Source organism: Bufo gargarizans, chromosome 4 (assembly GCF_014858855.1).
Source record: "Bufo gargarizans isolate SCDJY-AF-19 chromosome 4, ASM1485885v1, whole genome shotgun sequence".
Lineage (NCBI taxonomy): Eukaryota > Metazoa > Chordata > Amphibia > Anura > Bufonidae > Bufo > Bufo gargarizans.
The window spans coordinates 10,045,568-10,060,547 of NC_058083.1; the positions used below are offsets into that span (position 1 = coordinate 10,045,568).

A 14,980-nucleotide genomic window follows, 5' to 3' on the forward strand; every position below is an offset into this window, starting at 1 on the left:
TTATTATTTTCCCCTATAACATGGTTATAAGGGAAAATAGCAGCATTCTGAATACAGAATGCTTAGTACAATAGGGCTGGAGGGGTTAAAAAAATAAAATAAAAATTAACTCACCTTAATCCACTTGTTCGCGCAGCTCGGCTTCTCTTCTGTCTTCTTCTTTGAGGAATAGGACCTTTGATGATGTCACTGCGCTCATCACATGATCTTTTACCATGGTGATGGATCATGTGACGGACCATGTGATGAGCGCAGTGACGTCATCAAAGGTCCTATTCCTCAAAGAAGAAGACAGAAGAGATGCCGGCTGCTCGAACAAGTGGATGAAGGTGAGTTAATTTTATTTTTTTATTTTTTAACCCCTCCAGCGCTATTGTACTATGCATTCTGTATTCAGAATGCTATTATTTTCCCTTATAACCATGTTATAAGGGAAAATAATACAATCTACACAACCTTGAACCCAAACCTGAACTTCAGTGAAGAAGTTCGGGTCTGGGGTCCACATTCAGTTTTTTATCATGCGCGTGCAAAACGCATTGCATCCGCACGACAAAAACTGAACAACGGAACGCAATCGCAGTCAAAACTGACTGCAATTAGGAACCTATTCGCGCGGGTTTGCCGCAACGCATCCGGACACACTCGTGTGAAAGAGGCCTTAGAGAATGAATGGAGCGGCTCAACCCGCCGCTCGATTATGACGTATTTTTAGTGACACCATTTCGGAGTAGATATCTTACTGATTAGCTTTTATTAACTTTTTATAGGGAGGTTCACCATTTGGTATAAATAGCATGTTTACTTTCGTCCTATGGGTCAGTGAGTGTCACAGACGTTCCTGAGACGGGTGGCAGGAGATTGGTGAGACTGGCAACACGTGGTTTGATCTGACATGTTTTGGGCCGCTTGTAAGAGCCCTGAAACGGATCTCACAAGCGGACCCAGAAACGGCAGTGTGAAAGTAGCCTAAATAAGTGTTTATGACCTCTCAGTACTTTAGAGATAAGGGTTATTAGATGACCTGCATGAAATGAAAATGAAAGTGCCAGTCACACAGTTAGAAAAACAGAAACAGAAAAACTGTTGACCCTTTGTGACAGAATGGCTTAATATTTTTAATAAAGGCCAACTGAAAAAATGATTTTTAGCCCAAAATGAGTAAAATGCAATCATAAACAAAAAATTGCCTCTGAAGTGTACACAGCCTTTAAACCTTTGTTTTAAAAAAAATAATAAAGATTTGAAGTGCATCAAAGGAAGCATTGTTTTACGTTTCCAACAGTCTCCCTTTCACTGCAATGTAAAAATGTTCCTATACGGTTTTTTTTCTTGCAGGACAGAAAAGCGTGGTATGCTACGTTATTCAGTCCTGGAAAAAAAAATAAAAAAATTGGTGTATAAACAGTAATAAATATTGTTCAGAAATGCATAATTTTGACTCCGTTTGCCCGATTATAGTTGATGGGTACGTCATAAGGTTTTTCTGTTTACAAACGTTTGATGTGAACAGCCCCTTAGACACTTAAAAATCATTTTTCTAAACTTTACAAAGAAATTGGCACTCACAGCCCCCATTTCTACCGCGCTTTAAATTCACTGTATTCGCACATTGCGGACTTCTCGGCGGTGTACGGGCAGGAGAACAGACATTTTTGTGTTCAACCTTCGGAATAAATATTTTAATAGTTCGGGCATTTTTGGACGTGGAGATTAGTGTTGAGTGAATCGAACTCCACAAAGTGGAATTTGATCCGAATTTCAGGGAAAATTTCGATTCACCGCAAAGCCGAATTTCCTTGTGCTTCGTGGTAACTAATCAATTTTCCCTGGATGGTGGTAATATATATATATAAAAAAAAAAATCATACTTACCTCCTCCGTTTGAGGGCGAAGAGTCAGCCGTCGCCATCTTGATTGAAGATCTTGCGCGAAATCCCATGCGCGGTGATGTATGACGTCACCACGCCAGCTGGGCCGCGTAAGGTTTTGCGCTAGATCTTCAATCAAGATGGCAGCGGCTGGCTCTACATGATCAATGGATGTGGGATGAGTAGGATTTTATCATTTTATTTTTCTTTTACACTTTGTTATTAATGTCAGATGCAGTGATCAGCTATGAACGCGGCATCTGAGGGGTACAATGGCGCAATCGCCGGTCCCTGTGATTGCACCCACTACTGACAAAGAAATGCGTGAAGCAAAATATTTTTTTTAATTCGGCAAAGAAATACTAATGATCTTAATTTTTTTGTTAATTTTTATTTTTAAAATGCAAAAGGAGGTAATTTTAATTTTGAATTCTTTGGGTTTCTTCTTTTTTAGCCCCTGTAGGGGGAGTAAACATGTGATCACTAATACCACAGACTGCAATCTAATAGTATAGCAGTGCATGGTAATATCTATGTGGAACTGTCCCATTACAGTAACTGCTGGGGCCCCTGCTGATCACAAGAACAGGGGCCCCCTCCGATGTCACAGTCACAACTGACCACTACATCCGAGTAGCTCAGGGACCTGCGGGGACAGCAGGAGCAGGCACCCGCCAGCCATGGCGCCAGACTCGACTACCACCGTACATGTACAGGGGGTGTCAGGAAGGGGTTATAATGGGGGGGTAAGGTGGAAAAAAAAAATGATAGCGCCACAATTGTTACAGTCTGTAGAATAAAATAATTATATTATGTACAGTGCCCCGCTAAATATAGTCCTGAGCCCCCTGCGGGGAGCTGACGTATAAGGCTACTTTCACACTCGCGTTGTAATTTCCGGTATTGAGATCCGGCAGAGGATCTCAATGCCGTAATTAAACTGATCCGTTTTGATTTTGCACATCAGGATGCATCCGTTCCGTTAGGATGCGGTTATGTGAAATCAAAACATAAAAAAAAAAAAAGGGATCCGGCACTAAATACATTGAAAATCAATGGGGGACGGATACGTTTTTTTTAGGCTCCTAAAGAAAAATGGATCCGTCACCATTGACTTACATTGTTTTCAGTGCCGGAGCCGTTTTTTTCCACCAGACACAAAAACGCAGATTGCTGCACAAAACGGAATACTGCCGTAACGGAAGACATCCTGAGCGGATCTCTTTCCATTCAGAATGAAAACGTTTTTTTTCCCGGTATTGACATCCTCTGCCGGATCTAAATACCGGAAAGCACTGACACCAATGGGGGGACCATACCGGATACACAACGCGCCCCCCCCCCCATGATATCGGCACGCTCTCAGATACGACTAACCCTTTAATAACTGAATAAATACAAAAAGTTCTGCAACGTGGACCGTTTTTTTCATTGTTTTTCCCTGCTTGCTGTCAGTGAATAGGAACATTCTTGTTCACATCCAGAGGTGTCAATCCTGTACAGAGCTATTCCGAGAGGCGGACACAGACAATCCTTTCCATCCTGGGCAGTTTGTTACAATGTATCAGCGCAGATATGCACTCCTGATGTATGCCTTTGACTGGAATCCAAACTGGATGCAACTGTAGCAAACCTTCAGCTGTGAGATGTATGTAGTCTGAGGGGTTGAGCAGAGTGATGATGAGGGGGATGGATATAACGGACAGTGTGCACAGGGCTTATATGTGTCATCTAAAAGACTAGGAGATAACAAGTACCGCAGAACTACAAGTCTCAGCAATGCACTGCTGGGATATCTGACTCCAGAGCCTCCCGGGCACACTCACCTGGCGCGCCGAGTATTGGCGGGGCAGCCTCTTGCTGTTGACGGTCGGTGTGCTCAGCTCCGCGGCGCTCTCTTCCATGTCAGGAGCTGAGTGTGCGGGACAGTGCAGTGCGCCCTGCGGCCACCAGAGGGCGGGGAGGAGGCGCTGGCCCTCACCACAGGCTTCCTATAGAATTGGAGCTGCCCCCTGGCACTTCTATAGATGATGGGCACGGACCGGGGAGATGCCTACACAATATATACATACATACATAAACAGAGGTCAGCCACAACATTAAAACCAGGCTGTAGCATCCCATCCCATCCCATCCCTCCTTAAAGCCGTCCATGTGAAGGGGTGGCATCAGGGGTGCACCACCAATGAGGCGATCTCCTCAGGGAGCACCAGGAAGGGGCAAGAAAGGGGCAGCGGAAGGGCCACGGGCAATCAGAGCTTTTATTGTGGCAAAGGGGTTAGGTTAGGAAATCGCCGTTTCACTTTTTGCCTCAGGCAGCAGAAAGGGTAGGTGCACCCCTGGGTGGCATTGGCACTGCAGCAAAAAGCAGCAAGGGAGCAGTCAGTCAGTGAAAATGCGGTAGAAGCAGGAAAAATTAACAAGCGTGACGATCTGAGCGTATGGCGTGGTCCTGGTACGCCGTGGTTAGTACTTACGTAAACATAGTTGCCGACAGTCCCTAATTTTCAGAACCCCCCCCCCCCCCCCTGCAAATTTGGTATTTTTTAAGGGCCAAAAATGGGCAGCGCTTATGTAGGGCCCACCCATAAATTAGGTGTGGAGCGGTGTGATCCTGAGGCGTTTCGGAGGGTAGCAGCCTCGGGATCCACAAGGATAGCAGGCACACTGACAAAAAAGAAATGAAAAATACCGCAGCCATACGGATATGTCGGATTGCTGCAAAACCTGGCACGTCGTCTCAGGCAGACAATATGGAAATGATTACAGGTGTGCTCTGATTAGACACTGGATGTTGCCACAAGAGGGCGCAAAAATGTCCCCCCCCCCCTCCTATAAAACCGCTCTCAGAGGCTACTTTTGGGTAGTGTACCTCTTGGTGAAAGATCACTGCTAGACATGCTTCTACAATGTACTTGAAGACATTTTGCCCAGTTAACAGTTGTGAGGGGGGCACCTAATTGTCACTTCTCTCAGTACAAATTGCCCACCATCCAGGACAGTGATGGCAGACCTTTAGGTGCACCAGCACTGATCTAGGCCCTTCTGACCTGGCTGTTAGAAGCAGTAGTTACGTGAGAGTACGCACACATGGCAAACGGACAGCGAAGAGCAGACCACCAGTAGACCCACAAGCAGCTCCCACAGTTTCATTGTCCATTATCCAGATACAGGTGACCCCTTCATTACACCCCCCTCCCCTCCCCCATCTCTGCCCGGACCATTTACAGGAGGAAAATTTGGTGTTTTGGCACCCATTACATGTTGTCTACGTTTGCAGTGGTGTTGTAAACGAGAAACCTGGACTTCCATATACTGGAACCATATGATCTTTACAGACAAATCCAGGTTCTGTTTGGGATCCCAATGCGGTCGGATTCCAGTATAGAGGCCTTGTGGTGGGCGCTTCAACCCTGCCTTTGCTGTGGAGGACCCACTGCCCCAACTGCGGGTGGGATGATCTGGGGCATCATCATATACAACAGTCGGTCACCCCTAGTAGTGATATGAGGGACACTGACAGCTCAGTGATAAGTGCAGGACAACCTGCCACCACATGTGTTCCTCTCATGGCAGGGCTTCCAACTGGCATCTATCAGCAGGATGATGCTCACCACACACAGCAAGGGTTTCCCAGGAATGTCTCCTCCAGATTACAAGACTTCCTGGGCTGCCCGGTCACCAGATTTATCACCGAGCATTTATGGGACCAGCTGGGACACCAGCTTCACCAACCTACAAGTGTGCAGGATCTACAGACCAACCTATAACATCTGTGGGCAAATGTGCTGCAAGATACCATACAGAACCTGTATGCCTCCAGGCCAGAGGCCGTATCCCCATCCTGTGCCCAGGCCAGAGGCCGTATCCCCATCCTGTGCCCAGGCCAGAGGCCGTATCCCCATCCTGTGCCCAGGCCAGAGGCCGTATCCCCATCCTGTGTCCAGGCCAGAGGCCGTATCCCCATCTTGTGTCCAGGCCAGAGGCCGTATCCCCATCTTGTGTCCAGGCCAGAGGCCGTATCCCCATCTTGTGTCCAGGCCAGCAGCATCCAACAGGGTCCTAGTGCCTCCTTTAAATTGTAGTGTTCCTTCCCCCAATAAACTCCATTCGCTGTAAGATTGTAATGACGTTTATCATTACATTCCAACAATTTCCTGGGGCATTATATATTTCTGTCAGTGTATGATGTAGTATGGGTCTCAGCACTGGTGGGAGAAGGGAACAGGTACTTCCATGCCCTGCTCTTTGATGCAGACGGCACAATAACTTAATTATGCTGTCCGCAGGATCAGTCCGGGCCACTCACGCATCTCCCTGGATGAGATTGTGGGACCGGGACGATGAGTATGATTACACAGGGAGCACAGACTATAGAGAGCTTAGCGCCAAGAGGCACTGTATAGCGGGGCACAGAGTGCGTGTGACACTTGCAGGATGACAGGCCGAACTGGATGGACAAATGTCTTTTTTCGGCCTTATGTACTATGTTACTTTATTTTTAGGGGTCATGTGACATAATTGCATTCAGGGCACTATAATAGGAGCAGACATGCTGGTACAGCGAGAAGCTGAAGATATCTTTGTGGCAAACCCTGCAGAATGACGCATGACTGGGAGAAGTCATCATGGTGGACTGAACCAGATTGGAAAAACAAAACTGGAGACGTCACCAGTCACTAAATGTATGTTTATTCTGCTTTTTGTTCTGTCGCATCTGATGAGTGCTGTAGTCATTTATATAGTCTACAGCGTGATGATGGGTGGTAGCATTGTATTTTGTGAAACAACAGTTCCCAGCATACATTTATACCTGTTTAGGTCATGCTGGGAGATGTAGTTTCACATCGAACATGGCAGGTGTTTGCATTGAGCATGTACCTTGCTTTGTTCAGTAATGGGCTTGGTATGGCACTGTATCTGTGCTGCTCACCTATAATTAAAAAAAGCAATGCCCACTTTTGCTGCAATACTGCTGCTCTCCCAAGCAGACGTCTCTAGTGCCGGCCTTTTTCCTTTGAGAAGACCATTCTTTGTGGTCACCTCAGACAGGTTTCCCTATATAGATGTACATCTGTCCCTGAATGCTGCAACCACACACAAATACAGAGCACCCCTGCACTGCCGGAGGACACCCTTCATTTAAGGCCCGACGCACACCTAGATAAGGGGGTCAATTCAGTTTTCAAAGTGAAAAGCAATTGTGGGAGGGGGGGTGATAACGGCATAATTAACCATTTTGCACTGATATAATTAATATATTACAGAGTTTCTTGTGGTTGCTTGTACGATTGATTTATGCAAAGTGGTGTGAAAATTTAGGGACTATTTAAATGGAGTTTAAAAAAGGTCACAAAACCCATGGTTGGCAACTTTTTTTTGCACCAGTATTGTGGCGAAGGGTACTTTCACACTTGCGGCAGAGGATTCCGGCAGGCAGTTCAGTCGCTGGAACTGCCTGCTGGATCCGTCAAAACGTATGCCAACTGATGGCATTTGTCAGACGGATCCGTATGACAAATGCATTGAAATGCCGTATCAGTCTCTCCGGCATTTATTTTTTGCGTTCTGAGCATGCGCATACCGCAATGCCAGATCCATTTCGCCAGAACGGATCGGCATTAATGCTTTTCACGGGGGGGAAAAAATGCCGGATCCGGCGTTTCGGCAAGTGTTCTGGAATTTTAGACGGAGATAAAATGGCAGCATGTTGCGGTATTATCTCCGTCCTGAAAAGGCAAAAAAAAAAACTGAACTGAAGACATCCTGAACGGATTACTCTCCATTCAGAAAGCATTAGGATAAAACGGATCAGTTCTTTTCCGGTATTGAGCTCCTAAGACGGAACTCAATGCCGGAAAAGAGTAACGCTAGTGTGAAAGTACCCTTAGGGGGTTGATAAACCTTCCCCAGTGTTCCTGCAGCAGCTCTAGGAGCAGGCAGTAGTATAGGCAAATACCGTCATTTGTGCAACCAGTGTTACTGGCGTCATCCAGCTCAATACTTTTGACTGGGAGCACATCTAGAACAAGCGACGAAATGTTCACACCATGTGGTATATGTGGCATGTACCTGAGCCATGTAGGATTCACATCTGAGACCCAAAACCAGAAGTGACAGACACTTAAAGGAACAACAAGAAACCAAACAGCGGTAGCTTAAAATGTTTAATTTATAAAAACAGAACCTAAAAATATTAAAATGATCTCTACACACTGCAATCTTTACAAGACGGCATGCTGATTAATAGACTTCAGCTCCCTTTTGTTATGAGCCACCAGCAGGGGGCTGACAAGGTGTTACACATATTTATCGGTCGAGCGCTGCAGGCCCCCTGCTGGTGAGCTGGAGTAATGCAGCGATTGTTTTAAAATCAGCAGAAAAATACTGCGTTCCCTTTCTACCTGATCTCAAATGCCCTGTAGGAAGGAAGGGAAATGTCATCATGATATAGCAGCCTGGAATCCGGGTGCTCGGGAGGAATATGCCTGCGTCAATAACAAAATTTAAGCTGAGGGTCAATGCAGATTTTTAAGGTGTATGGTTTGTGAGAGGTTGCCTCCAGCATTTTACGAATTTTATGGAGGCCAGAAAGTGCAGCCATATTTGGTTGTCACTATTGAATTGAAGCTTCTAAGCAGCTGATTAAATGCATCGTATATCATTTTACACAAATTTTACAACAGTCATCAGATCAGGGAGAAATTATTTAGGAAAAAAAAAAAATTATATAAAAAATAAATTTCTCCCCATGTAGTTGGAAAGGGCATTTATTTTGTTTAATGCAAGCTGCGTCGTCGCCACCGCCTTAATCCTGCATGCTCTGCCGGGAAATATACCAGTCATACCAACCAGTAATCTACTTATTGCCAAACAGAATATTGTAAAGCCATTGGGAGCAGAAAGATCTGCAGAAGAAACCTGAGGGGTAGAAGCTGAAGTGTGAGTGCACCCTGCGCACAGCAATCCAGGACCTCACAGTGTAACCCAGTGCAGGAGGCAGCCGTGTCTGCATACATGGCCAAAGATAGATGGCCGAGTCAGAGGATATGTACAGTCCCTGTTCAGTGCTTCTCAGATCACACACACGTAAAAAAAAAAAAAAGTCCAGAAGGTGCCAGCAGAGGGTGCCACCAACCAGATGGCATGAGATTAGTGCTTAGGTCTAAGAGTTCCTGAAAGTTTCGGTGGTTTTCTGCAATCTCTGCACCAGGACACAATTTTGCAGCTGAGCCTCCTGAATGGTGACCGTCTCATCCAAAAGGTCTCGCAACGGGAAGGAGGTTGCCAGTGTGAAGGGGGTCTTCTCTGATTTACAAGGGATGCGTTCCACAAAATTCTTGACGTCGCTGATCCTGAGGAAAGAGAAAAACAGGGAGAAAGATTTACAGCAAGTGCTAAAGAAATGTACAAGATACAATATTTATTACTCCAGTTGCCCCTTGCTCGGTGCAGCTTCCATAAAGGGCTAATTGCTATACACACACAAATGTACATAATATACCTACCATGGAGGCAGACCAGGCGACTTATATGGGGCCCAGCCCTGAATCTGTTCCTGACAGATTCACTGCATTTTCCAGCAGTCACCACTAGGGGGAGCTCAGTGCAAAGAAATTACCACCATTGATAATGGTAACTATATAAATTCCTAAGGGCAGAGCTCCCCCTAGTAGTAGCTGCAGGCGGTTTTATAATATACTGTGTGAAGGGCAGCAGATTTATCATCATATTTATACCAGTTGGAGTTGGTGTAAATACATTGAGAAAGAAGAATTTTTGTCTCATCTGTAAAATCCTTTTCTCGCCGAGTTCGTTAGGGGACACAGAAAACCATGGGTATAGCTGTTGCCACTAGGAGGCGACACTAACCCAAAAAGTGTTAGCTCCTCCTCCCGGCTATATCCCTGCTGCAGACACTGAGCTAATCAGTTTGTACAAAAGCAGTAGGAGCAGCCAGGAGAAGCCAACAGAAAATAATAAAAAAAAGGTAAGAAAGGCGAAGATGGATCAGAATCAAGAACCAGAGCGACCTATCAAGGAGAGCCAGCAATGTACTTACTGGGTGGGTGCTGTATGCCCCAATGAACTCAGCGAGAAAAGGACTTTAAAAAGGCAAGACAAAAATCCAACTTTCTCGCTCGTATCATTGGGGGATGGACGTTAAAGAGCAGTACCATGGGGAGGGAACAAGACCAGAACAAATCCAACGCCTCGCACAGAATTGCAGGGGGAGGACACACCCGGACCTCTGAAAAAAGGACAGGAACAGCCATTCCCAGGAAGGCCAGCCAGAAAGCGTCTGAATACCCAGCGTCTGGGCAGAAGAACAGCCCGGGGACATAAGCCATGGTTTAGGAGACTTCGGAAGTAGTGGAGAGCATACAGAATATTCACAGATGGACCAGAATGAAAACCAGTCAGTCGCCAGAGCAAACTGAGCGACTACGGAATATACCAGAGAGAAAACATAGCCTGGGCCCAGAAGACTTCTAAGGAAGGTGATACTTAAAGACCAGCACCCCAGAAAAGACCCCAAAAGAAAAAAAACCTAGAGTGATCAACACGACATGGCATGAGAAGAAAACAAACTGAAGATGGTGTCTGGATACCAAGGACCAGAGAACTGCGGACATGACAATACAAGTAGTAAAGGTGTGAGAAGGCGACAACCCCCAACTCCATACAAGGCTGTCAAAGGAGAAGAGCACTCCAGCAGAACCATTAACAAATCAGGGCTAGAGAACCAATATTGAGGGAGAGAAGAGGAAAAGTGTTCTCCGGGATCATAAAAAACATCCCCTTTGGACCAACAGCCAAGTGGTTTGTCTCCCCAAGGAGAATGACAATGTGGTAAGCAGAGACATGGAGAGGAGGACCTTAAACTCCATAACATAGGTTATGAAGCCGTCTGATACCTATGGAAGGCTGCCTGAACTAGTAGGCCTAACGAAGCTAAATAAAGAGTACCGAGGCCAAGAGAACAGGTAGAAGCAACGTACATGAAAACATAAGGGTAAACCCATAAGACATTATCGACCGCCACTGCAGACCAACTCCGCCCAAAGTAAAAGGAGGCTAAGAGGAATGTACAAAACTGCCAGACTGGAACTAGACATGGGATAAATACTGAGCCAGGAAGGGACTGCGGACGTCAAACACCACAAAGTCCCATAAAAAAAAAAACAAAAAAAAAAAAAACGGTAACTGAACCATACTACCCGCGCAGATACTCCATAGCAGAAAGGGGGCCTACAAGAACCCAACGGCTATGGAAACTGGCCAAGCAAGCAAAAACAGTATCTGGGGAAGATGTAGAAGAGGCCAATACGGTTCAGTAGAGAACTAGTGTAAGTGGTGAGAACAAGGACAGTACGACCACTAACGGTGGGGGAAGCAGTGCAGACAACTCAGACGCAAACTGGATAAGTGCATATCGAAACTTTCAGAAGAAGGGAACGCTGATGAACAAGGCGCTTAACCAGCACCACAGAAAATCGGTAGGTTATACCAGGTACAGAAAACCGCACTAGTGCCTACCATAAGTGAGCAAACCCATCACCTGTAGCATGGTTTGGTATGGGCATTTGCTCAGCGCTATAAGGAATAAGTGAACCTATCAGCCACCGCCTCAGGAACACCATACATATCATGCCTGGTAAATGTGTTGCAGAAAACTGCACGAAATCTCAGGGTCGATACCCCACATGGGAGGAAGGGGATGCGGCAAGAGCCTCCGGTGCCGTGCCCACTGACAATGCATCCTGTAAGCCAGAACCAGCGACTGCCAAGAATGAAGTTAGAACGCAAAAACTCCCTCTGGGAAGGGGTCACACAATAGTGGCCACGGAACAGGAGTATCCCAAAGAATCTGCGGCCAGCGCAAAGACTGCTTGATAGGGGAGACCATACCAGCACCCATGGCCTCTCCAGAGGGGAGACTCCACCTGAAAATGAGGTCAGACAGCAGTAGCCAACATGAACTGTTGGTAGCGCAATACTCCACCGGGGAAGGAAGAAAACTGGCAACCAGTGCAGACGTTCCACCTACTGAAGGAGTGTGGACCCAGAGAGTGCCAAGGAAAAGCAACAAAATTAGAATGCTCCGCATGGGGACTCCAGGCACGCAGAGAGGCATGTCGTGGGTCAACACCCTAGAAAGACAGGCTGCCATGTAGGCGCCTGACCCCAATCAGTACAATGACTACCTAAGGAAAAGGATAGTATGAAAGTAGTCATAGTATCCCGTAGTACTGCCAAAATACCACCTGTTACAGGGGGTAAGGCGATTGTCTGTGTCTAGCAAGGAGACCATCCTTGGAAAGGGATGGAACACGACAAGGGGATAATGCAATAGGACAAAAGATTACAGAGGTAGTGGGAATACTCCGCCTATGGACAGAGGGGAGCCTGACAAGATGTACAGTATCCACTGGTAGAACAAGTACCACTGGTTGTGGACCTACCCTGCCGATGGAAGGAGGGTAATGCTACAGGATCTTGCAGAATGCAGGTGTGGTACCCATCTCCACCTAAGAAAGGCGGATAATGTAACAGGATAAGCAGTTTCCAGTGGTAGTGGAGTTACTCCGCTGACTGAAAGAGGAAAAACCCGACAGATGTACAGGGTCCACTGGTAGTGCAACTACTCCATCAATAGAAGGAGGGTAATGCAACAGGATCTACAGTATGCCACTGTGGTGCAACTAGTCCGCCTATAGCAGGTGGAAACCCAACCGACAGAAGATAACCATGATTAGTGTAATTACTCCGCCTAAGGAAGGAGAGTAATGCTACAGTCTGTATAGGATCTAGTGGTAGCGCAATTACTCCATGGAATGAGGATAATGTCACAGAAAGTACAGTACCCAGTGTAAATACACCCACTACGGAAGGAAGGCAATGCTACCGGGAATATATGATCCAGTGGTAGTGCCAATACTCCACCTATGGAAGGAGGGAAATGGTACAGGACGTACTGTATCCAGTGGTATTGGTAGTACTCGGTCTATAAAATGAGTAATGTCACAGGCTGTACAGTATCCAGCGGTGAAGCAAATACTCCGCCTATGGAAAGAGGCCTTGCTACTGGATGTATAGGGTCCCATGTGCAAATACCCTGCCTATGAAAAAAAGAGCAATGGTACAGAATGAATAGGATCCAGTGGTAGTCCAAATACTCCCCCTAAGAAGGAGGGTAATGCTACAGGTCGAACAGTATCCAGAGGTAGTGCAAGTACTCAGTCTATGGAAGGAGGGTAATGCCACAGGCTGTACAGTATACCGTGGTAGTTCAATTACTCCATCTATGGAAGGAGGGTAATGCTACAGGCTGTACAGTATGGTAGTCGTAAGTAGCTAGCGGTAGGGCGAGCACACCGCCTATCCACTGCGCCACTGGCTCCGCTGTAGAGAGGACACCGTAAGGCTAAACGTGGGGCACTACGATAACAAGCTAGTCACACACTGCTATAGGGCGATGGAAACTAAGCCCAAAATAGGAGCGGAGCTCCAAGGGATAATACTAATACTAATAATACTACTAATAATACTAATACTACTACTAATAATACTAATACTACTACTAATAATACTAATACTACTACTAATAATACTAATACTACTACTAATAATACTAATACTACTACTAATAATACTAATACTAATAATAGCTGTGGGAATTACATGCAGCCCCAATCCCATCAACCCTTATAAGAGTGACAGGTAATTATTTTTCCCCCAGCCACAGAAGCACTGAGGGGGTTAAGCTCAGTGGGCTGAAGATATGGGTGCGAAGTTTCGCACTCAGTACAGTCTCCGCCCCCCCAAACACCCTGGGAGAAGGCCGCAGAGATGGGGCCTCGCATACAGGTGGGGCGCACCAGAAGAACTTCCGGCTGGGAGCGGGAATGTCAGGGGCATCTTCCCCCCCGAACAGAGGAGGCATGGAACGGGTGGAGGCTGCCTGTAGTCTGATCGGAAAAAAGAAAAGAGAAAAATCATTGGGAGACCTGCAAGAAAACATGTCTGCCTCCTAAGGACCGATTATCTCAGTGTCAGCAGGAGGGGTATAGCTGAGAGGAGGAGCTTAGTGTCGCCTCCTAGTGGCAACAGCTATACCCATGGTCTTCTGTGTCCCCCGATGATACAAGCGGTAAATATGCTGTTCAGAAGCACCTGTTGCACTTTTTCCGACATAGTTGGAGGAGTCTTACTTTGTGTTCTGCGTTGCCGGTTTGACACTTCAGGTGTACTTGGAAAGCAGGTGGGGGTCGAGGGCCATACTAGGTTGGCTCTGGAGCTCTATGAGATCTGTGTACACCCCCCTGCCCTAGAATAGTTTACATATAATGGATTCTAGTAAAAGAAGCAGCTACTGAGGCCACCTGCTGGGCACATCTGGTACTGCTGCACCTAGAACACGTGCATGTTTATTTGGTTTTCTCTCTTTACCCCACGTTTAATACGTTTCTTCTTCATATTTGAGTTGAATATGGCCCAAAAGGTGCAAACAGGATACTGTAGTGTCTATCCTGACGAATACCGGAATTCATCATAATGTACAAACAACTCTTCAAAGCCAAGCAGGTAAGTCTCCTCAACATTTCTGGAAAGCTGCTGATGGATCCTTCAGGGTCCATTCATACAGATTTTTTGGTGCCGATGTTGGCGGGTTTTCCACATCATAATCAACGGCAAAAAAAAAAACATTTCAAGCAGGCTTCTATTCTATTCATTTCAATGGGAAGCAGCACTTGCTATGAATCGCACCTGAAAAAAAAAAAAAAAAAAAATCAGCATGCCCTATCGTGGTGTAGAATCTGCTCGCAATCTCCCGTTGACATGAATGTGAAGTGTCAAAACACTTTTTGGTCCTTATCTGCGCCAAACAGAAAATGCAATTTAGCATTGATGTTTATAAACCCTCAAAAAAAAAAGGTGTCAAAAGGGCACCTTGAAAACCCACAAATCAGTACAGCTTCCACACCGATTTTGGGGGCGAATTTATAAAACCAGTCGTGTGAACGTACCCTTATACTCATTAGGCCTTCATTTACCACAGCGTATAACCCTGCCCCGAAATGAATAGGCTGGGGGTCTGATGGGCT

General features: G+C 46.1%; 2 protein-coding genes across 2 annotated transcripts in view; both read right to left on the reverse strand.

Annotated features, from left to right (window-relative positions):
* Positions 1–3,821, reverse strand: part of MFSD2B (major facilitator superfamily domain containing 2B) — a 56,200-nt gene extending 52,379 nt beyond the window's left edge. Inside the window, exon 1 of the mRNA XM_044291963.1 lies at positions 3,698–3,821. Coding sequence (XP_044147898.1) covers positions 3,698–3,775 — 78 coding nt within the window. The 5' untranslated portion in view covers positions 3,776–3,821. The remainder of the gene's footprint in view (positions 1–3,697) is intronic.
* A 4,203-nt stretch (positions 3,822–8,024) lies between these two features.
* UBXN2A (UBX domain protein 2A) overlaps positions 8,025–14,980 on the reverse strand; it is a 35,476-nt gene continuing 28,520 nt past the window's right edge. The window contains exon 7 of the mRNA XM_044291992.1: positions 8,025–9,226. Coding sequence (XP_044147927.1) covers positions 9,037–9,226 — 190 coding nt within the window. The 3' untranslated portion in view covers positions 8,025–9,036. The remainder of the gene's footprint in view (positions 9,227–14,980) is intronic.